The sequence below is a fragment of the Canis lupus genome, chromosome 32, assembly GCF_048164855.1.
Source record: "Canis lupus baileyi chromosome 32, mCanLup2.hap1, whole genome shotgun sequence".
Taxonomy (NCBI): Eukaryota; Metazoa; Chordata; class Mammalia; order Carnivora; family Canidae; genus Canis; species Canis lupus.
This window is the reverse complement of record NC_132869.1, coordinates 34217817-34242615: the sequence shown is the minus strand read 5'-3', so window position 1 is coordinate 34242615 and position 24799 is coordinate 34217817. Positions and strand designations below refer to the sequence as shown.

General features: G+C 38.9%; 1 protein-coding gene across 14 annotated transcripts in view; it reads right to left on the bottom strand.

Annotated features, from left to right (window-relative positions):
- Positions 1-24799, bottom strand: part of ZWILCH (zwilch kinetochore protein) — a 40903-nt gene that overhangs the window by 9662 nt on the left and 6442 nt on the right. For 5 of the 14 annotated variants that reach the window (XM_072809229.1, XM_072809227.1, XM_072809228.1 and 2 more), the window contains exons 4-18: positions 20665-20783; positions 18492-18620; positions 16901-17097; positions 15665-15735; positions 15170-15325; positions 13459-13530; positions 10327-10420; positions 9612-9661; positions 8890-8995; positions 8285-8364; positions 6309-6465; positions 5758-5786; positions 3688-3824; positions 2456-2551; positions 1183-1295 (exon numbers count right to left, since the gene is read on the bottom strand). In XM_072809229.1, coding sequence (XP_072665330.1) covers positions 1183-1295; positions 2456-2551; positions 3688-3824; positions 5758-5786; positions 6309-6465; positions 8285-8364; positions 8890-8995; positions 9612-9661; positions 10327-10420; positions 13459-13530; positions 15170-15325; positions 15665-15735; positions 16901-17097; positions 18492-18620; positions 20665-20783 — 1606 coding nt within the window. Of the gene's footprint in view, positions 1-34; positions 204-1182; positions 1296-2455; positions 2552-3687; positions 3825-5757; positions 5787-6308; positions 6466-8284; positions 8365-8889; positions 8996-9611; positions 9662-10326; positions 10421-13458; positions 13531-15169; positions 15326-15664; positions 15736-16900; positions 17098-18491; positions 18621-20664; positions 20784-24799 lie in introns of all 14 variants that reach the window. The other 9 variants (XR_012022805.1, XR_012022806.1, XM_072809233.1 and 6 more) reach the window with 6 other exon arrangements.

Here is a 24799-nt window from a genome sequence, read left to right as displayed (position 1 = left end):
ATATCTCTGGAATGTAAGTTTGCATTTCTCTTACCATAGGTGGGGCTGAGCACCTTTTATTCTGAAGATGACATCTGAATTTCCTTTTTGGTAAAATTTTCGTGTTACTTGCCCATTTTTCTATTGCGTTCTTAACGTATTTTTCTTACTCATTTGAAACTTCTTTATATACCAGGCAATGTAGCCCCTTTTCTGAACGTGAGCTGTAAAATTAATTTTCCTAGTTTATCTTTTGTTTCGTGCCTGGTATTTTTTGTCATGCAGACATTTTTCTAACTTTATATGGTTGACTTTCAAGCTCTATACCTTCCATGTTTCATATCACACTTAGAAAAGACAGCATGATCTTCACTGATGGTTCTCAGGAAAATTATTCAGCTTTTTTTTTTTTTTTAATTATTCAGTTTCTTTAGGACTTTTATCATTCAGCCATATGAACAGAGAAGTTTCCATTGTGGTTGAGAGAAGTTTTCATTACGCTTGAATCAAAAAATATTTCGAGGAGAGAACATTCTCTGGAAATAATTTTGCAAGGTATCATCTCTTCAAGAGAACTATTTGTCTAGTTCTATAGTTCAACAACCAGCAGTGGTGGACTATAGGCTTTTGAAATCTTTTCAGATTCTGTCTTAAAACTGTCAGATTTGATTTTGGATAGTCCTCCCATTATCTGAAATGCAGCCATTTAAGATCTATACAAAGAGAGGACAGCACACTACAGTCCTCACACATGACAATGACAGTTTTACAGGTGCTTGCTGAAGGAGAAATACTTGGAGCCACCTTATTACACCAGGGGCTCACACACATTCTCTGACTGAAATGTACCATCTTTGATAGAATATTAGGAATATCAACCTTCTTCAAGCCCCTCAGAGCAGACATTAGATAGAAATATCATCACTGAGAGTAGTACACAAAAGAATGAGCTGGCATTTCAACCTTAAAATCTATTTTGACTCCCTGTATTCCATTGCTTGACCTCTTTTGATAAAAGGTTCCTCTATCCAGGATAATGAGAAAAAGTACTCTTCCAGGGATTTTTTTCCCCCAGAATATGTTTTACACTTAGAGTTCAGGAAAATTATTTAAAACAGAGTATGAGAGCTATCACAATATACCAGTAAAGATTCAGTTTCTCTTCTATTGGAATAATTTAACTAGATGACAAACCATCTTTACCAGGTTTGTGGAAACTCAGATGGTCTACAGGTGCGCTGTCACTCAGTTGCCAAACTGTTTTCACCTTCTTCTGACCACCACTTATTTCCACTTTCCATTTCTGTGGCTTCTCACTAAGGAAGGGAAAACATCAAAGGAAGAAAAAAGTCCCAGTTATTTCCTTCCTTCTATACTCATTAGTGAAGTCCTATGTGAGAGGCATAGAGGAAGAAGAGACGGACAGGACACAATCCTAAATTTTGGGTTTTGAGTCAGAACTACCTAGCAGTTCTGTGAGTCGGGGACTCACATCTAACAGGCATTCAGAAACACAGCCCAAAGCTCCAGAGAAGCTAGAGATGCGAGTTGTGATCATCATTGGCCCAGAGGAAGCAAGGCCTTGAGTATGAATACAATCAGCCAGGAAAGAAAGTAAGAAGAAAAAGAGGCAACAGTGGAGTTCTGGTGAAAACTCATACGAGAAGCAGGCAATCTTGGAGGTGGACAAGAGAGATGGAATTAAAATTAAGATACAAGCTATGTCACAGAAATGAAGCAAGGGGATAGGTCCCAGAAAGGAATAATGTTAAATGCCTAACAGCCTTGTGAGTACTTACTTGTAAGGAGAATGAATTGGTGGGCCAGCTAATTACACAAGGGGCTAAAACACACTCTTTTACTAGAAAGTTGTTCCATGGATTTGGCAATTACGAAGTCACTGGAGACCTCTGCCAGAGCAGTTTCAAGGAATGACAGGGTTTGGCCAGAAGGGAACCAAACTGAGGGAGGGTATAAACACAATAGCTTCAGTAGGAGAGAAATTTCAAGTACACTGCATACAGAGGGGAGAGTTGGGGAGACCATCATTTAAGGCAATATCAAAGTCCATGTGGATGGCCAATCTGTGCCCTAAGCCTCACAGTCCCATACCTCCCCAATCCCAAGGCTTCTCTCGCTCCCACAGCCATAGCCTTGACTTTGTCATTATTACCCTAATCACTTCCTTTCCAATCTGTCATTTCCCTTCTGGCTATATTTTCTGCCCTATACTGTGAAAGAATTAGATTGAGAAAAAATGAAAGACTAGAGGCCCACTGGCAGAAAGAGAAAAGACAAAAGAAAGGTCTGGGAGAAGAAAGAGGGTGAACTATCAGATGATAGTCAAAGAGTGGGATAGAGATGATTAAGGTTTCAGAGGTGGAACAACTCTTGGTCATGAAATCCCCAGGGAAAGGACACAGAAATTGCCCAGGAATTATAGCCAGACTTAAGACATAATTATTAAATTGCTGACCTTTGATACAAATTTTTTACAGCAGCTGGTCTAACTGGCAGCTGAAAAACGTGTTGCTCATCAAGAGGATTTTGTCTGTAATATTTTATGCAGGATCTAAAACAAAAACCAACAACAAAAAAAGGACCTCTTTTAGGAAAAAAGTCTCTTGGAGATAAAGGCTTTCTGATAATCTAAAGCTCATAAGCCAAACATTCCATTCAGTACCACCAACCAAAACAACAAAAGAATAATTTCAGGGACACGAAAGTAAATGAACAAAAAACAATGCCCCCTCCCACACAAAAGTTAGGTTGTTTTTGACTTTGAAAGGAAATCTCATTTAACTTTTTTTCCCCCAATTTTTAAAAATCAATAGAAGACATATTTCTCATAAAATATAATTAAGTTGAGCCAAAGTAAAGGAATGAGTGGGGAAAAAGAGGTATCAGTAAAAGAAAACCAAAAAGAAGCAAAAGAGAGACAAAGATTTAGCCTCCATGGTTTTCAGACTCTGGGGAATTAAAGAGTTAACTCATTTACAGTATTCATCTTTAATGAAAATAAATCTTTTAGATTCTGTCAACAATTTCTAATTTTTCCCTTTACAGCTGAGATAAATTCTGATTTCAGGAAAGGCCACAGTACATTTCCTTCTACAGGGAAAAAAGTCAGCCCTTCCACCAGATTGTAAATTCACTCATTTCCAATTTAAGGCTTCAAATACACGTAAGACACCAGCAACCCACTTAAGAGGATCATTGCAAACTGTTTCTAGGCAAAGTTACCAGCAGAATCTCTAAAATAGAAGTCTAATAATATTTGGTTCCATGCAAGTACTACATGGAGATCTAGCAATCATTAGTTTGGCCCCGGTGTATAAGGAAAGAAAGGAGAAGAGTCATGACACCTACCTACTAGGTGTCAGGTACTTCATTCACATGAACATCATTAACCCGGACAACAAACACATGAGGTTACTAGTTCCTGTTTCTAGATGAGAAAACAAGAGGAAGCGAAAAGAAACTTCCTCAGGAAGTCGGAAAGTTCTAGAACCAAGGGTTGAACCAGAGTCCTTCTGAATCCAAAGTCTTTCCCTTCCTCCAACAGGGACTGAGAAGCATTCTGCTACTGTGAAGACAGGCTGTACCGATTCTAGTCTAACTGGTAATAAAAACTGCACATATTTTGGCTCCAGCTGTTTCACAAGAGAAAACATGTTTATGTGAAGGGAACAAGAGAGCAATACTTACTGTGTTAAAGCAAAGAGGAGCTCGTGTTGGGGTTTAATGAAAAGCATGCAACTGACTAATATTTCTAGAATATGGTGGAGTTTTTGAACACGATACACCTGTTCTTGTATATCTACTGATGGAGTAATGAAATATTCCTGGAATGAAAAACAGTACAAGCAAAAGAGGGAGTTAAAGAACAAGAACCATCTTCAGAAAGATTGCTATGCTTGCTAAACCTCAACTAGGCCTGATTAATAGGAAAAAAAAAATTGAGGCAGCCAGATAGAGTTTATCACTCTTCAATGCTATTCTTCAGACTAAATCATGAGCAAAGTTGTCACTGAGAATGTTCTCAGCAAACCATTACATTCTCTGGTCAAAACAAATCCGAGAACTGCCTTACCAAGGAGGCCTGAGTGGATAACTAATACCACGCACCAAGCTCTCCAGATGGAATGACTGGCAAATCCACAAGATAACTCTTAACTTCAATACCCTTGCCAGGTTGACAGAAGTGTCAACCTCTAAAAATAAGTTAACAAGTACAAAGAAATCAATCAAGTGTATTGATAAGCTTCCATTCACATCAATTATTGGTAGATTGGTACAACCCTTTAAAAAAATAAAACTTGGCAATGTATGTCAAGCATCAAAAAATGCTCAGACCTAATACTATTTCTGAGAACACATCCTAAGGAAATCCTCCATGGTAAATATGGTAGGTGGGATTCTGTGATGGCCCCCAAATTCCCACTGCCTAAACTACACATCCCGTATGATCCCTTCCCCTTCACTGAGGTCAGAACTTGTAAATATGATGGGCTGTTACTTCCATGATAAGGTTACTAACTGACGGCTTTGAATTAATCAAAAGGGAGATTATCACCTGGTTATCACTACAACCTACCTAATCAGGTGAGCCTTTTAAAAGAAAGTGAAGTATTAGAGATGCTCTCCTGTTGGCTCTGAAGAAACAAACTACCTGCCACGTTGGAGAGAATGCCACATGGCAAGGACCCACAAGCAAACCCTAAGACCTGAGACTGGCTCTGGACCAATAGCTAGCAAGAAAATGGGCACATTGGTTATCAGGCTACAAGGAAATGAATTCTGCCAACAACGAATGAGGGAACTTAGACTATCTTTCCCTAGTCAAGCTGACACCTTGATTTAGCCTTGTGAAACCCTAAAGCAGAGGACCCAGCTAAAATGTGCCCAATGCCCAACCCAGGGAAACTGGGATGTAATAAATCTGTGTTCATTTAAGCTTCTAAGTTTGCGGTACAGAAGCGCCCCCCATCTTATCCAAGGTTCCACTTTCCATGGTTTCAGTCCTTCTGAAAGGTCAATAGTAGCCTAATACTAGGTCACAGTGCCTGCATCACTTACCTCCCTCAATCTCATCAGCATTTTATCATGTTCCAACATCACAATAAGGGTGAGTACAGTAAGATATTGTAAGAATGATAGAGACCACATCCACATAACTTTTATTACAGTATATTATAATTGTTCTATTTTTAGTTATTGCTGTTAATCTCTGTGCCCGAACTTTAGGATAGGTAAGTGTGTATAGGAAAAGACACAGTATATATAGGATTCAGTATTGCCCATAGTATTGCCCATGGTATTCCCCACGGATAGGTGGGGACTACTGTAATTTGTTATGCAGTAACAGAAAACAAATACAGTAAGGGAAAAGCATCAGAATCGTTTGAAGTAGGAGATGATTTGTTTTAAAACACATAATCTTGAGCTGCAGGTCTATGGAGTCTCTGAGGCCCAGGAATTAGCAATTCAATAAGCTTTCAAGGAGCCTCCAAGTATAAGGACTATTGTGTCAAAAGTTTGGAGTCAAATCATATTAAAATAAAAATAGGCAAATGAAATGACTGGGGGGGGGGGGATTCATGAAAATAAAAAGTACTTTATCTGGTTACTTATTGGTTTGTCTACTTATCTATCTGTTCCCTAGATCCTAGGAGAGAGGCTAGCATGGAATAAGTATTTAGTATCTGCAGGTAGGATGAATTAAGAAAAAAAAAAAAACAAAAACCCACTAACTTTAGAATAAAAAAACCAACTCACCAAATGATTTAAAGATGCAAGTTCCTGACCTAGTAAGAAAAAACACATAAATGCAAATAAGCTTTATTAGGTATTGTCAATTACTTGTTAAGGAACCTAAGTAAAATTTTTCAGAGTTCATATACAAAAAAGATGCTCAAGCTAAATAGTTACTCAGAAATGGCCAAGTTTTCTGGCATGTTACACCACAAATACATATTAATACTATTCTAAAATGATCACAGCTTGCCTCTAATAAAAACAACCAAGTGTTGGGTGGTAAGAGAGTATCCCACAAAGAAGTTTTTTTATTTACTACACTAACCTCGTAGATCTCAAAATGTTTGAACTCAAAACACAAGCAAACAAAAACTAGAGTCATATTTAATCAAATAGCTTTATCAAGAAGGAAATTGAGTGCCAGAGTACAGAAGCGCTGGTCTCACAGTGATTTGTAGGCAAAGTCAGCGCTATAAATGAGTAGGGCCAAGTAGGAAGAAAAAGCCTGTGAATATCTATGGCTGACGACTGTGAAGTGCTTTTTAATTTTTTGAGCTGAGAAAGGAACTCACCTATGAAGAAACTGATAAAATCTTTCTTTAGTTTGTCCAGACCAATTTCCAAAAGCATCTTAACTGGAATAGTCCCACTGAGAGTAACTGTGTCCATGGTTCCATGATAAGACTGATGAATAAGCTTACTTAATAAACTGTTACTTCCACTGTGGAGCTAGAAATTTAAAAGAAAATTATAAAGCCATAAATGAAAATATAAACAAATCCAATAAACAAAACAGAAGCAAACTATATTGGCTATGAACTAAAAATTATAAGCTTGCATATTTAGTCTCCTAATACCAACAATTATTTGAATAAAAATAAAAATAAAAAGTTTGAACTTATGTCTAAGTTACAAACATGGCAGTTCCTGAAGTGTCATTCCTATAGCATTTGCTTTAGGCCAAGGCAACTATGAAGAGTTTCAATTTATCATTCCCCAGATACAATTCCACCAAAAAAGAAGACAGAGTTGATCCTCTGAAGCTTTGTAACCAGGACCTCTTTTCTCCTAGCTGATTAAGGGCTACTGGGCATCTTTCCCAACTGAGTATACTCAGATACTGAGTATCTTCCTCTGCACAGAACATCTGCTACTGTGGGCCAACTCCCTTCCTCAGTGGTTTCCACATGTGTCAGAAGTTCCTTGGCTACAATATCTAACTAGATCTACTATATCTAACTAGATCTGCAAATCAAGAACTGTGAACTTATAGATCTAACACATGTACCAAATGTTAAGCACTTCATTCTAAAGATACCTAAATATTGGGCATTTTCTATGTCTATTAGACTAATATGTCCAATAGACTAATGTCTATTATCTCTAGTCTCCATCATAACCTTCTGCATTTCCCTTGTTTTAATAAAAACAATTTCTGGGTTGTCTGCACTCATTGCACATGGCAGGGATATACTCGCAAACATCTCACAAACACAGAAAGTTGCATGAGAAAATCCCCTGCGGCTGAGGTTAAAATGCCTATAGTCGCTACTGCCCAGTGAGGAGCAACACTGACATGCCTTCGTTTGCACTGGATCTTTGTGCAGACCCATGAAGGTTTCTAAGTTTTGGAGTCGTGAATTGGCAGCTACCATACTTCAAAGAATTCCCATGAAATGAAGAATTTTTTAGTTTCTAGTTTTTTACTTACCTTTTTCTTGACTGTAAAAGCACAAGTTCATTATGAAATATCCATAAAGTATAAAAATGTAGGATGCAGTTGAAAAAAATCACTTGTAACCTTAGCACTAGAGGCAACTGCTGTAACATTTTGGGATATTTATTTCCAGGTTTTTCTCTCCAAAATTTACTTTCTTCATGCAATAGTGTATAGTCCTTTCTTTTTACTGCAGATTGTAAGCATTTCTCCACATAATCCATCAGCATCATTTTCAGCAACGATTACATATGCCATTATGTGGCCGTATCATTAACCCATGAACAGGGGAAATTTAGGCCATTTATAATTTTTTGCTACTATAAATGAGGCTGTGGGGACTATTCTAATATAGAAAATCTTAATACGTATTCCTGTGTATAAGCTTAGGGTAGATCCTAAGAAAAAAATAATGATTCAAAAAAATAATGATTCATACGTTTGAGGACCTCAATACATTACTCAAAATTGCTTTCCAGAGATTATCCCAATTTGTACTCTCATCAGTAGTATATGAGAATAATCATTCAGAGCAACAATGGTGACAATACTAGTTCACAAATACTGAACACTTAATTATGAGCTAGGAGCTTTACATGAATTAAATTAACTATTATTTATTATTTATCACTAAACACCACTATGAGGTAGGTACTTTTCCTACCCCTACTGTATAGATGAGGAAGCTGGAGCAAAGAGACATAAAGAATCGTTTACACAGCTAGGAAAGCAGCAGGGCTGGATTCAAACTTAGGCAATCTGTTCCCAGGCCTATGCCTTAACCTTCAGAGCCATGCCAATTAAAAAGTGTTCTAACACTACTAAACCTACCCATGGCTGTATATCACCACGTTGCAGACTCTGGATGATCAGTGTGAAACACTTCACCAAGTCTTGGTATGAAACCACACCTTGGAAAACAAGTTAGTCCAACATTACATTCATGGTATTTCTGCAGATCAGATATATCATCAAAATTAAGCATACACAAATAAGTAGAAGACAGTACCTGTACTTCTGGGTGGGGAGAAGGGGAAAGAAATTCAAGCCAAAAAGAAAAAATTTAACACATCCTCTACAGTAAGAGAGTAAACTCACTGTCACAAAATAATACAGTACAATATTAAGGACTATCTTTTCCTCTTCCTAATAGTTATAATTCCACTAAGGTGTAGGTTTTGGTTCATATAAATATTAACATAAAAACCACCTATGTCTTACATTCAAGGCAAGAGAAAAGAACAGACTCTAGGAATTATCTTGCCTTAGTACAGTTCTTGAGTAGAATGTGCTAATACCTCACTAGAAATGAATTTGAGAAGCTACGAACCAGCCCTCCACACAAGACTAGTAGTACACTTAGTCCTATATTATTTTCAAAGTAAACCTAACCAATGACAGGAAACATTTATTTCACAATCATGACAGATACCTACTACCACTCATTTTGAACCACAGCTGCTCAGCAAAGTCGAGATCCCCCCGTACGGTGAAGAGACACTCAATGGAGCGGTCAACTGCAGCACTGTCATGCTTTACTATCTGAAAAAAGAGCATCACAGAATACTCAGTTTATTAAAAAAGAAAAGAAAGAGTTCAAAGCCAGTGAGCTTTCAAATGCTGCTCCAAGAATATGGGGATCCACAGATGGGAACAAATTTTTTACAATCTCGCTCACTGATGAGGAGACACAAAATGAACTGGACCCTTAAAATTGTTGTAAAAGTGTGATGCCTCAAAGCAAGCATTGAACTTTCCTTCAGTGCAAAAATACTTAATTAAATGACATTTGTCTCCATTTTCCTATTTTATCAAATGACAACCTATTTAGTTTAATGATACCAGGAAAGGCATACTATCATACCATTTTATAGTATACTAATATAATACGACCATCTTATAGCATATGGACATAGTCATTTCTGCTTCTCTGCAGTTGATCAATTAATAATACATATGTATTAGTTCTCTTCAAAAGCATTTGTTAGTTCTTAAGGAAAATAATCACCAGTGTTGACATAAAAGACCAACAAAAAACTACCTTCAAAATGCTACCTTGGCTGTACCAGATCCAGCTGAAATGGTATGACATGAACAATAGCCGTAAAACCAAATTTTAAAGCTATTTCAGGGCACAGTTCTGATAAGAATTGCTTACCTCTGTGTCTTTCTTTGTAGAATCACCAAATTCATCCAGCTTATTTAAGTCTAGAAAGTAGTAAAAGCTTATTAACTCTACATCCTATTTTTCTGCTTTCTAAATTATTTCCTGGGCAGGGTGGGGGTGACTGGGTGATGGGCACTGAGGGGGGCACTTGATGGGATGAGCACTGGATGTTATGCTATATGTTGGCAAATTGAACTCCAATAAAAATAAATTAATTAATTAATAATAATAATAAATAAATAATTTCCATCCCAGTCCTGTTTTCAAAAGGTAAATAAGGACAGTAGAAGTACAACCAGGGATTTTAACAAATTATTAGCTCTCTAATGGAAGTTATGATAGACATCTCCAAGCAGGGGTGTGGAGATAACGGAGATACAGTGAGAGCCCATGACACACAATGTTGGGCACATGGTAGGTGCTCAAAGTTTCTGTTCCATCCCTCTTTTCCTATTATCTCAAATACAGCTGTGGTATGTAAAATTTAAATTCAATATTAATTCTTAAAAGTACTTAGACCTGCACTGTTAGTAATCTGTTCTTCTGATCATGACAGACCTCACAGCTTTATAAACTTCCCAACTTTTAGACTTTACCAAGCCTAAAAAGATAACTTATTTTTAAATTTAGAAGGTATAAATTCTCAACAAAGGGAAAAAAAAAACAAAAAAACAGTATACAGAGCATGAGTTAGGAAAACAAAGACCATTCAGAAATTCTTGCACAAGTTCAACAGCAGATTTTACTTCTAGAGGCTCAGGCCATTCAGATACACCAGTCCTCAAACCATCAGCCAAAACCTAAGAGAGATTTAAAAAAAGAAAAAGAAAAAGAAATACAATTTTTTTTTAGAAAAAAAAATAATTTAATCAGTAAGAATGTATGTTATATTAGTCATTATAACATTTCTTGAATGTTTAACCACATGACAAGAACAGTTCTAAGTGTTTTATATGTAGTATGGTATTTAATCCTCACAAAACCCCTATCAGGCAGATACTACCATCATCCCCCTTCCACTAAGGCCAAGAAAGGTGAAGTAACTTGCACAAGGTCACACGTTACTGACAGCGCAAAGACATCCACCTAGCAGTCTGATACCAAATATGGTGTTCTAACGATGATGCCATGTGCATAAGTGCTACTGAGGATTACAGACTAATGAGACTGCTTTGAAGATGCTTGTAATTTTGGATAAAAATGACTGACAAACCAGGTGCAAAAATCAGGGAACAAAAATGTGAAACTAAATGGAAGTTTATATACAAATAATATAAATGTATAGGCTTATACATACAATATCTCCACTAAAGGAAAGGGAGATTGGAACAGCCAGGGGAACAAGGTGAAACATCAGCTGAATTCAAATGTGGGCACCATGAGCAGCAGAGCAGGGAAGGGGCATGGAATAAGATGAAGAGGGTTGGGGCAAGGTCCAGCCATGGTGGAAGAAATACCTAAAGAACAGTGGGAAATGAGATTAGAAGGAACAGGGGCTAGACGGAAATACAGATCTTAAAACTTATAAAGATTTTTTTATTTCAAATGAAAGACAACAAGCATTGTCGATTGTCTGGCAGGAAAATGACATGATCAATTAGTTAAGAATTCATATCAGAAATACCTAGGATGAAGAAAAGAAAGAAAGAAAGAAAGAAAGAGAGAAAGAGAAAGAAAGAAAGAAAGAAAGAAAGAAAGAAAGAAAGAAAGAAAGAAAGAAAGAAAGAAAGAAAGAAAGAAAGAAATATCTAGGATGGATTCTAAGGAAAAGAGGAAGTACAATGTTTTTTTTAACAGAGGTGATCATCATTTTCCACCTCCAAGGAGTCTTTGGAAAAATGTGCAGATAGTTTTTGGTGTCACAATGATTGGGGGCACAAGGGCACGTTGAGCATTTAGTTTGGTAGGACCAAGGATGCGAAGCGTTCTGCAATGTGTACAAGGTCCCAAAGCAAGAAGAATGGTTCTGCTTAAAATGCTCATTATGTCCCTGTTGAGAAACAAATGACCATTAGAGTGGTCCAGGAAGCAGGTGATAAGGACTTTAACTAAGATAGGCAGACAATCAGAAAAGGGGGAAAAGAAGTTTATTAGAGAGAGAGGGAATAAGAGAGGGAGATGTGGAAAAAATAAAAGAAAAAAATCTTAATCCCTATACAGGGAACTGAATTTGGGAGAGATTATGGCCACGTGCACATCCAAGATTCTGTGAATTTATAGGGGACATTATAACAACATAAGGACTTTCAAGTCAGACAGACAGGCATGCATTTGAATGACAGACATTCATGTGAATCAGGTCTTCCACTCTGTAATTGCTGATGTCTTCAGCAAAATAACTGTGCCATCTAGCACCACACACTTAGCACATGATGGCAGCTTCTAGTTGTGGTAGTTAGTGGTGGTGGTAGAAATAGTTCTTACTAAACTAAAATAGAAGGTTCCTACCCTGGGAAATTGAAGGAATGGTGGAACCACATACAGAAATGGGCCGGGGGGTGGGTGGGTTCTGAGGGGATCTAGTCTGGAGGAGATCTCAAGTTTCAGTTTGGAAATACTGAGTTTGAGGCAACAACAGTCTACTCAATCGGGAAATAATCTGGTGGAAGTGAAAAGGAAGGGAAATGGCATCAGCTAGAAGACAAGAGTCTGGAGTTCCCTCATAAAGGCATTAGTCAAATTACTGAATGACAAGCTCTCTGCCAAGGTGTGGAGAGAGAAGAGCAGAGACTTGAGGATAGAAGTAAGATGGAATCCCAAAGGAAGGGTCCCAAAAGAAGAGCTTTCCAGAAAGAAAGGTGAGAAAAAAATACCAAGTTTTATACGAACAGAGAAATAATAATAGGAGGTAAAAGTATTAGAAATGTTTGGTATTGTGTTCGGCAGCTCCTCAAAAGCTTAAACACAGAGTTATCACACTGACCCAGCAAATCCATTCAAAAGATGTGAAAACCTATGTCCCACAAAACTTTTACAAGACTGTTCACAGCAAAATTATTCATAATAGTCAAAAAGTAGAAACAACAGAAACGTCACCAGCTGATGAGTGGATCAACACAATGTGGGATAGCTATACAATGGAATGCTGTTCACCAATGAAAAGGAGCAAAGTACTACAAAAAGTAACATTAATCAGTGGCTGCCAGTTGCTGGTGAGGGTGGGAGGTGACTGCCAATGGGTACAGGGTTCCTTTCTGGGATGATGAAAATGGACTAAAATTAGGTATGGCCACGGCTGTACAACTCTGCAAGTATATTAAAAACTACTGAATTGTGCACTTGAAATAAGTGAATTTTATGGGATATAATTTATATCTCAATAAAGCTGTTTTAAAAAAAAAAGCAAATAGGGCAGTGACTGGATATAAATGGCTCTCTATGCCAGGCTAAGACATTTAGAATTTCTACTGCATTAAAATGAGGCACCCCCTTGAGATTCAATTTGTAGAATAGAGTAAAACTCACTGAAACATAAAAGTCTTGAAACACATGCTCACTAATCTTTAGCGTGAATCAATATCCCAGTTATTAAGAAGCAGATTATACATGACTATGGAATAAATTGGCAGCTGACCCACCTAAAAAGAATAGAAATGAAATATGACTAGAAACCAAATATTCCGGTAAAAAGGTGGAAGAAGTGTAGCTCTTAACTAAAGCTCCCTGTGATTATAAGGACAACTGTAAAATTATACTGACCAAATTGCCAAGAGTATCTACTGAATACATGACAGTTGGAACAAATTTGAACACAAAACTAAACATCAATGATGTCAGCAAACATTTTTATGAAAATATAGAATTTAATGCAAGTTACAAATTCCAGAAGGATACTCACAAGGAGAAATTTCAGTTCTCTCTGAAGATGATTCAAAGGACCTCTGGGCTCTCCCGACTCCACTTTAAGGTTCTAAAAAGTTCCCAAAGTCAGTTTTTACTGCTAATTCCATCTTCTCTGCATAACAGTCACAGTTACTTGTATTTTAAATTGCCCACACATTAAAAAATATATTTCATAAAGCCCTAATGAACTAAAATAAGTAGGGTAATATTGCTTTTTTTAAAAGATTTTATTTATTTACAGATAAAGAGAGAGAGGGAAGGAGGGGGCAAGCACAAGAAAGGGGAGCAGCAGGCAGAAGGAGAGGGATAAGCCAGCTCCCCAAAGAGCAGGGAGCCCGATGAGAGATTCAATCCCAGGACCCTGGGATCATGACCTGAACCAAAGGCAGATGCTTAATGACTGAGCCACCCAGGTGCCCTGGTAATACTGCATTTAGAACCTCATACTCCCCCGCCCCCAAAAAGAACCTCATACCCAGAGACATCACAGATCCTGTCCATCTCAATACAGTAATCTAAACTCATGCCTCCAACCTCTCTCTCTACCATGATTGTACCTATATGTAGAACTGCTCTCCTCATACCCTCTCCTGCCCTTTCCCACTGAATTTCCAAAAGGCAAGTAGGAGAACTTAAGATGTAAATAAATACATCTTAAGACCCAATGAAAAGCTCAGCATCACCATATACCAAAAATAACCACCCCCTAATAAATGTGTTCAAGAGACTCCTTCTAACTAAACCAACAGTATGCTGTCTTAGCCAGAGGTCAAAGTTTTAGGAACCTCCTAAAACCTTAAAAAATGGGGTAGGGGGGATAAAAGAGAAAAAAAGGAAATGTCATTGTAAATAAATTCCTATTGCAGGAAAAGAAAAGCATTAAGAAAGTAAGTATCCATAACTCCACCAGCCTGAGGGAACCACTATTAACACTGTCTAGGCTTCTGTATACAGTTTTCAAAAACATAAATGAGATCCTATTATATATATATAATTTTTTATATTTTCTTTTTGTTTGCATAATAAGCGTTTTTTATCATTAAAAACACTTTAAATTATGATATTTAAAGAATATATAACATTTCACCAGGGAAATCTACATTACATTTACAGATAAAGAGAGAGAGGGAAGGAGGGGGCAAGCACAAGAAAGGGGAGCAGCAGGCAGAAGGAGAGGGATACATTAAGTATTAAATATTAAATACTTAATCTACATTAAGTATTTCCCTATTGAACATTCAGGTCTGTTTTAAATATTTTAGAAACACAGTTATGACCACTGTATGTAACATCTGTGTACATATATTTTTGCTAGCAATTCCAATGAACTTAAGATAGATTCCTAGAAATGTAAAAATGTGAAAAACCTTAATAGTATAATGGTTCTTGATGTGTTGCCAATATCTGCAATCTTTTAAGAAGAGCAGAGATAAGTCACTTCGATAATTTCACTAGGGTCTCAACTCAAGAGAATTTATTAGTCACTAGAAAATTCTTAAGTTACATAATTGCCACTTTGGGCAACTGACAGTATCAGGTTACCTGGCCAAACCTCCACTGGCTGCCCTGGTGAGACTTCAGGGGTAAGCTGGGCCTCTCAGAGCTGTCTAGCAGGGCTGGGGCTGGAAGCATGCAGCACCAGCAATAAGCAAGTTAAAAGTAAATCCACACCGAATTAACTCAACACAAAATGAGTTCGCTCCTACCAGAGTTGCAGTTGAAGACAGCGGAGGGCTTTGAAGAATCTCATCCACAGGACTCCAGGAAATATCCAAAGTAATTGTAGTTTGTGATGCAGCAAGTGTGTCATCCAAGGCTGTGGACTTAAAGAGCTCATACTGGGCAAAGCCCCTGGTTGTTACCTGAAAAGAGCACATCCGGCCACCATTAGCAACACTTTCACAGGGCCAGAGGTGCCCTTTTTCAAAACTACTTTGGTTCTTTTCCCCACGGAACAAAAAGTGCCACACTTTTATCCCCAATGGAAAAGTAAGACAATTCTTTTCCATCCCAAAGACTGGGTAAAAGGCAAGGCAGTATCTATGTTTAGTCATTAGCTGATATGAAAATAATCACAAACACTTTACTACAAAAAAGCCAAAAAGCATCTAGTCATATGAGTGAAAAAAATCACTAAACTAGGGAGGCAGGTCCGTAACAGTCTGAAGAAACTAATGTAAGTAGAAGACAGAAATACCTACAATAGACAAGTGATGTCTTTTCTTATGTGAACTTTTCAGGTCTTCCAGATTTACAGAGTAAGTTTTATCAGCTATAAGACATAAAAGAAAAAATTATTGAAAGGTACAACTCAAAATTATACTGTTAGAACTAGAAAATGACAATCCCTCAAATTCTGAGGGTACTACAACTTTACACTAGTAATTGCTGAACCTAAATTTTAAATCCAGATGACATGTTGATAAAGGAAGGAAAAATGAAACAAAGGTCAATACTAAAACCATGCCCTATAGCGTTAATAATGCTGAAACTTAGCAAAAAATTTAAAGCTGGTTTTTCAAAGGCCTGTTTCTCTCTATTCAGCTATTGTGTCTTTACAGACCCTAATAACAAATCCACTAGCTGTCTCTGCCGAAGCCTGGACTCGACATCAACTGTTATGGCTCTAGCCTATGAACAAGCAAGGCTCTGCATCCTTTACCTGAGATAATGAGCCAAGACCCCATCCAGTTTACACGTACTTGTGGAGCATGTCCATAGCTCCTTCTCCTTGTCCTCAGATAAACTCCTGGTGTCAGAGACTAAAACAGGCCTTGTTCCAAGTATTAACCATGGGATAGACATTACCTATGCTTACTTAGTGAGCATGCTCCGTCTTTTCTCATGAATGGTCACAAGCTTCCCTCACCCTTTTCATCAATATGTATGTAATCTCAACCCCTCTGATTATGAAAAAATTTGCTTTAGCCTCATCAAGAAGGCAGTTTTGGGAATAATCCCCTGCCCTCTCAATGGGCTGCCTTTCTGATAATAAAATTTTCTCCGCTTCAAACCCAGTGACTCAGATTTGGTTTATTGCACATTGGACACACAAATCTGGTTTCAGGGTTCGGTAAGAATGCTACTAAATATAATTAAACATCTACTATGACATTGGAATTCTATTGTCATTATATTCCTTTTTTTTTATCCTCCAATGAAAATTTCCAAAAATACACACATATAAACCAAATGAACCCCAAATAAAACTAACAAAGCTATAAACTCCTGTTCAGATTTCTGGAGATCTGCACCTGGAATATCTCCTATATGCCACAAGTTACATATCCGAATAGATTCCTGGTGGCTAACAAGTTCCACTGTGTGCACTTCCCTCTTAACAATATCAGTTTTCAGTGAAAACCATAACATAGTAACAATACAAATAAACAGCCATACCCCCATAAAAGTAAGAGGAGTGAGAAGTGAGCTCTCACCTTTACAACTGACTGTATATAAAACAATTCCTGCAATGCTGTTTGTGGTGACAAGTTCAGCTCCCAGCCAACAGGTCCCTTCAGGATCTGAACTGTCACACCTTACCCACAAGGGAGGAAGGGCAGTAACTGGATGATGAATCTTCAAGTGGGTCATATTAGGATTGTGAGCCATGGTGTAAAGTCCAATTAACTGCCTTGAAAACAAGAGTAGAAGAAAAAATTGTAAGTAGAAACCATCCATCAATCAAGTTTTCTTTTCCAAAGATACCATGAAAGGTATCTAATATTCTAACACTGATCCTACTTCTGGTCACCAACAAAGATTCTGCACCCAACTCTAATGTGTGGGGTTTTTCCTCATACCAAGTAATTTTCTGACACCAGTTGGGTATCTACAATTCAACTCCATTCTGACACTATATACCCAGAGACAGCATCAGATTCCATAGGTTAAGGAAGTCCTACAAACCCCCTCCCCATCACCCACCTTTATCTTTTTTTTTATTTTATTTATTTATTCATGAGAGACGCAGAGAGAGAGACAGAGACATAGGCAGAAGGAGAAGCAGGCTCCATGCAGGAGCCCGATGCAGGACTCAATCCTGGGACTGCAGAGTCACGCCTTGAGCCGAAGGCAGATGCTCAACCACTGAGCCACCCAGGTGTCCCTAATGCCAAATCTAAGTCCAGGTTGTCACCTGTACTTCTGACTGACCAGCTATAGATCTGAGGTTCCAACAACCTCCTCCTTAGGTTTGATTAATTTACTAGAACAATTCACAGAACTCAGAAAAACACTTTACGTACTAGATTACTGATTTATTACAAAAGGATATAACTCAGGAAGAGCGAAATGGAAGAGATGCATAGGGCAAGGTATGGGGAAAGGGTGTGGAGTACCCATGCCCTCTCTTAGTGAGCCACTCTCCCCAAATCTCCACCTGTTCACCAACCCAGAGGCTCTCCAAACACTCTTGTTTTGGATTTTATGAAATCTTAGTCACATAGGCATGAAATGATTAATCACCAGCCACTGGGGACTAAACTCACCCTCCAGCCCTTCTCTCCTCCCTCGAGGTAGAGGTGGGGCTAAATGTTCTAACCTTCTAATCACAGGCTTGGTACTCTGGCAACCCCCCTTAGCCTCCAAGTCCATTTGGTTACCTAGAGGCTTTCCCAAAGCCACCTCATTTTTTTTTTTTTTAAGATTTATTTATTTTAGTGAGAAAGTACACACATGAGCAGGGGTAGGGAGGGAGGGAGAGAGGCAGAAAGACTCCTCAAGCAGACTCCACGCTGACGTAGAGCCTGCCATGGGGCTGGATCCCAGAACCCGAGATTAGGACCTGACCTAAAAATAAGAGCTGGCTGTTCAGCTGACTGAGCTGGTGCCCCCCAAAAGCCACCTCATTAACATCTGAGAAGATACCTTCCTTTCTCTTCACGTAGGAAATTCTAAGGGTTTTAGGAACTCTGTGCCAGGAACAGTGAACAAAAACCAAATATGTTTCTATTATAAATTCCAATACCCTAGTATCCCAGAAACAAAACTCTGGAAATTAAGTAGCAAAATACATAAATATTTCACCCAGTGAAGAAGTAGAAGGGCACATTATGCAGACGAAGATGTGTGCACCAATAAGTGATGAGAATGTAGTTACTACAAGCAGGGAGTCCAACAGTGTGGGTGAAGAGGTTCAATAGAAGCAAAAGTAGGCTGCAAGATGAAGCAAAAGAACTAGATAGGATATGTTGATTATACCATAATAAAGCTGGGGCAAAAAAAAGGAGTCAATAAGCACATGAAAAGATGCTTCAAGTCATTAATTATTGGAATATTTAAGGAAAACTGAATAGTCTGTAAATGAGATAATAGTACTGGAACTGTTAAATTTCCAGATTTTGATCACTGTTGTATGGTTACATAAGAGAATATACTTGCTCTCAGAAAATACATAGTGAAGTATTTAGAGGTAAAGGACCACAGTATCTCCAACATTCTCTCAATGTTTCATTACAACAAAGTGTGTGGGGCAGCCCTGGTGGCTCAGCGGTTTAGCATAGCCTTTGGCCCAGGGCATGATCCTGGAGACCCGGGATCGAATCCCACATCGGGCTCCCTACATGGAGCCTGCTTCTCCCTCTTGCCTGTGTCTCTGCCTCTCTGTTTCTCATGAAAAAATAAATAAATAAAATATTTAAAAAAAAAAAAGGGTGTGTGGGTGATAGGAGTACGTTACACAGGTGGCAGAGTGGGAGAGGGCTAGGAGGAGGAGTGAGAGAGAAGGACAAAGCAGATGAGGCAAAATGTAAATAACTGCTGAATCTGGGTTAAGGGTATACAGAAGTTCCTGTGCTATTTTTCAGCTTTTCTATAAATTTGCAAGTGTATCAAAATTAAAAGTTACCCAAAAATGTAGCTTGAAATTTTTCAAAGAGATAAAAATTTATGATCAACAGATGTTCAACAAAGGGATTTCTAAGGGATTGTACTTCAGAAAGGAAATACAATAATCCCAAAAGGAAGGTCTGAAATGCAAAGCAAGGCAATGATAAGCATATGGACAAATCCAAACAAACACTAGCTGGAGAAAACACCACCAATAAATAATGTTTAAGTTGTGGGGGAGAAAAGAAAAAAGGCCAACAGGACTTAAAATCGAGAAGTCATAAAAGACTGATTAACCACATAAATGTTAAAAGTTTCTACCTAGCAAAACCAACAAAAACCACCATGTAGTCAGTCTGTGAATATTATTATTACAGTCCTTACTGTCTAATGTTATTGTTTAGAGGACTTTATCCTCCAGAACTCCTTGTCAGCAAAAGCACTGGTTCTGGAGGTGAGTCAGGCAGAGGAAGAAGTGCACGTAGCTACACGGTAGGGAGGCGGAAAGTGAAGCCAGCCAGGCAGACAGGGCAGCAGGGTTTCTAACAGGGGCACTACTAGCATTTGAGCAGAGTAATTCCTCTGTGTGCAGGAGAGCCTGGTGCACCACAGGACGTTTATATCCACTGCCCAGGCTAACTGCTTCTCAGTCACTGTAACCACCAAAAAGTACCCCTGCACATTTCCAGATGCCCACTGGGTATGGCAACCCTGCTGGAGGACCTCTGGACTGCACGATGTAAGGGTCCTATGTGTTACTCATGAGAAATTTGGATTTTATCATGAGGCAACAAGAACCACCCAAGGATTTTAAGCAAGGAAGCAATACAATCAGGCTTTCAGTGATTTATAAAGATCTCTGGCAGCAGTGAGGATGAAAGACTGGAAGGGAACAGAATACAAAGAGAACAATTAAGAAGTAAGAACACACAGTATGGGGAATGGAGGAAGAGACCACAGCAGTCTTCCTAGTCATGCTTGGGACACCTACCCCTGGAAAAATTGGGTATACATGGCTAAGGAGAGGGGGAAGAAGGGAAGAAAGGACCTGGACTGAACACATCTTTTTTTCCCCCAGTGTTTGTAAAACTAGGAAACATTTGCAAAAACTTTTTTTTTTTTTTTAAATTTTAAGATTTTATTTGTTTACCTATGAGAGACACACAGAGAGAGGCAGAGGCAGAGGGAGAAGCAGGCCCCCTGTGGGGAGCCCAATGCAAGACTCAATCCTAGGACCCCAGGATCACAACCTGAGCCAAAGGCAGATGTTCAACCAGAGCCACCCAGGTGCCCTGTAAAAACATTTTTATTTAAATGGAGCTTCCATTTAGCCTCCAGCCCTACTCCTATCCCGACCCAAAGAAAAATTTACCTTGCTCTCCCCACTGGTAAAGCAAGTGGTCCAACATTCTCCCCAGTAGAGAGATCAGAAATAGCAGTTTCTTCACATTGTGGTTCTTCGACATGACTTGTTTCTTCCTTCTCTAAAGGCTTAAAAAATAATTTTTAATTATATAGTCAGGTAAAAAGAATACTCACAAGTCAATTTTTCACTCTGCTAGGCCATAACAAATCCTGGCTTCCAAATCCTTAAGCACAAATATGTAGGTTATGTCAAGAATCACAGCTACAAACCAGTTTGGTACCAACAAATCCTGCCATCAGAAGCATTTCCACTGTCCTATTAAAAGATACGGATCTAAGTTGCTACTGATAAAGGAAGTATCTGATGCCATTAGAAAAGGAAGTGCTCCAACATGTATAAAATGATGAACCAAAGACAAAACACCAAGAAACCCATGGGACACTCCTGATTTTCACTCCCAAAACTCAAAGGGCCACCTCCCTTACTCCTTAAACCTACTCCTCTTAGGACTAGCAGCTCTCAGTTGTCACAGGGTTCTGAAATCTGTGTTTTTAATATCTACATGTTTAAGTAGTTACACAGTTTAGCCCTGCCAATAATAATAACCCCAAGAGTAAACATTTCCTAAGTATTACTACGTAACAGCTACTGTTCTAAGTTTTCTATTACTTTTCTTTTTTTAAATTTTATTTAAATTCAATTAATTAACATAAAATGTATTATTGGTTTCAGAGGTAGAGCTCAGTGATTCATCAGTCTTATATAACACCCCTTGCTCATTACATCACATGCCGTCCTTAATGTTCTGTTACTTTTTATAAAAACCTTGAAATAGGGCAGCCCGGGTGGCCCAGCGGTTTAGCGCCGCCTTGAGCCCGGGCTGTAATCCGGGAGACCTGGGATCAAGTCCCACATCAGGCTCCCTGCATGGAGCCTGCTTCTCCCTCTGCCTATGTCTCTGCCTCTCTCTCTGAGTCTGTCATGAATAAACAAATAAAGTATTAAAAAACAAACAAACCTGGAAATAGATACTATCATTAACTCTTTTTAAAAAGATATATTTATTCATTTGGGGGAGGGGCAGAGGGAGAGAGAGAATCTCAAGCAGATTCATGCTGCGCATGGAGCCGAACTGGGCTCCATCTAATGACCTCAAGATCATGATCCAAGCCAAAACCAAGAGTCAAACCCTTTATCGACTGAGCCACCCAAGTGTCTCATTAACTCTGTTTTATAGATGGGAAAATTGAGGTAGCAAACGGCTAAATAACTCACCTAGAATTACAGCCAGTGACTGGCAACCACATTTGAATCTAAGCAGTCTGACTTCAAAACTCAGGATCATATTCATCAAGCTCTTTGGGCAATAAATACTCTGCTTGTTTAATAGGTATCAGACCCAGATATTTCCTCAACTTTGAATTTGTTGTTGTTTTTTTTTTAAAGACACATTTATTCAGCATCATGATCAGACTATTACATTTAGCAATTAACAGCATGGGTGCAAAAAAACAAAAAACAAAAAACAAAACAAAAAAAACACACCATTACATTAAAACCCTTTGTTGGAATGCTTTACACCTTCCACAGAACAGAAACTAAAATAACCTGTTATACAATTAGTCACAAATACAGTCCTCAAGTTTTTTGCCCATACACATGAGTATTATCTAAAACATGTCTTCTTTGTAGCACCTAGGCCCTGCCACCAGTGTGCTTGGCTGAGTTCACAAATCTGTTGTAACCTGTAGCTTCCCTGTCACTTCTCTGGCTCTCCTCCTGCTAATCTTTGTTTCCTAGAGGTAATTAAAACCTTCTGCCACTGCCACAGCTGCTGCTGCTGCTGGAACCACCATAGCCACCTTGGTTTTGTAGTTTGGCGAGGTACTGGCCTCCACCACCACAGGGGCCAGAGCTTTTGCCTCCAAAATTTCCTCCTTTTATAGGTCCAAAATTTGAAGATTGATTGTTGTAACTGCCAAAATCGTTATAGCTTCCGCCACCCTCCAAAGTTGCTTCCATCATTACCAAATCCACTATAGCCATCCCCACTGCCACCATATCCACCACCACCTCGACTGCCACTGAAGCCACCTCGACCACTGAGTTCCCTCCACGACCACCACCAAAGTTTCCAGAACCACTTCAGACTCTGGCTGGACGAAGCACTAGCCATCTCTTGCTTCGATAGGGCTTTCCTTACTTCACAGTTGTGGCCATTCACAGTATGGTATTTTTGAATGATAATCTTGCAACCTTGTCTACAGAGTCATGGTCATCAAATGTCACAAAAGTAAAACCTCTCTTTTTGCCACTGCCTCGGTCAGTCATGATCTCAATCACTTCAATTTTCCCATACTTTCAAAATAATCTCTTAGATGATCTTCAGTGTTTTCTTTAATGCCACCTACAAAAATCTTTTTCACAGTTAAGTGGGCATCAAGTGTTTGAGAATCTTCTCTTGAGACAGCCCTCTTTGGTTCCACAACTCTTCCATCCACCTTGTGTGGCCTTGCATTCATGGCTGCATCCACCTCCTCCACAGTGGCATACGTGACAAACCCAAAGCCTCTGGAGCGCTTGGTGTTTGGATCTCTCATTACCACACAGCCTGTAAGGGTTCCCCAATTGCTCAAAATGGCTCCTCAGACTTTCATCAGTTGTTTCAAAGCTCAAACCTCCAATGAAGAGCTTCTGCAGCTGCTCAGGCTCTTTGGGAGACTGACTTAGACATGACAGCGGTGGGAGGGGAGACTTTAATGATGCTTACTGGGTGGCGTCCAGGACCAGAAAGTCTCAACTTTGAATTTCTTTTGCCAGATCACAGATCTCATTTCCTTCTAGGCCTAGCTTTCCAAATACAGCCCCCTCTGCTCCTTGTTCAAAAATGCCAGGGCCCCAGTGAGTACCAGAGACCTTCTCACAATTGTAAGCTGCATCCTCACCAGAAACCTAATCCACATTACCACATTCCCCCTTGGCTTATCCTTATCTTTTCCAATGTGACTCATCTTCATCTGAACATCTCAATCTTTTCAGCTTTTGCTCTACATACATTTTCCCTTCTCCCCATAACAAAAGTCTAAATTCAACCACGTAATTCACCTATAATTATTCCCTAAGCATCTGTCCACTAGAGATAAGCCGTAATAACACTCTAGTTAACATAAAAGACAAAGTAGCTTTTTAATGCATTAAAATGAAAAGCTCCTTGTTCATCCACCAGACAGCATGAAGGTCTTCAAGCAAACAGAAGAGTTCCTTCTAAAAGTACCTCCACGACCTCTAGGTGGCTCAGTGGTTGCACATCTGCCTTTGGCTCAGTTTAGGGATCAAGTCCCACATCAGGATCCCTGTGAGGAGCCTGCTTCTCCCTCTGCCTATGTCTCTGCCTCTCTCTGTGTCTCCCATGAATAAATAAAAATCACTGTAATTTCTATGCCAAAACACCATAATTAAAACACAAAGAGAGGTGCCTGAGTGGCTTGGTCAGTTGAGTGTCTGCCTTCGGCTCGGGTCATGATCCCAAGGTCCTGGGATTGAGTCCCGCATCAGGCTCCCTGCTCAGCGGGGAGCCTGCTTCTCCCTCTCCCTCTGTACTCTCTTCCTCTCAAATAAATAAATATTTAAAAACACACACATACACATAAAGGTTTCAGGCTGGAATTATAAAGTGATGCAAAAGATAAGTTTTCTGTTATGGGATGCCTGGGTGGCTCAGTAGTTAAGTGCCTGCCTTTGGCCCAGGGCATGATCCTGGAGTCCCGGGATCGAGTCCCGCATCGGGCTCCCTGCATGGAGCCTGCTTCTCTCTCTGCCTATGTCTCTGCCTCTCTCGTGAATAAACAGATAAAATCTTCAAAAAATAAGAAAAAAAAAAAAAGAAGTTTTCTGTTACTTTTAACAAAAACTAGAGTAGAACTTCATGAATCATAGCTACTTTTGCTGTGCTGTTCAATACAATAGCCACTGGCCACATGCAGCTATTGAGTACTGGAAACTGGGCCAGATCAAATGGAGATGAAACTGTAAAATACACACTAGATTTTGAAGATGCAGTATGAAAAAAAAAAACCTTGAAATATCTCATTAATGATTTTTATGTTAACTACACATTGAAATGGTATTATCACATACATCA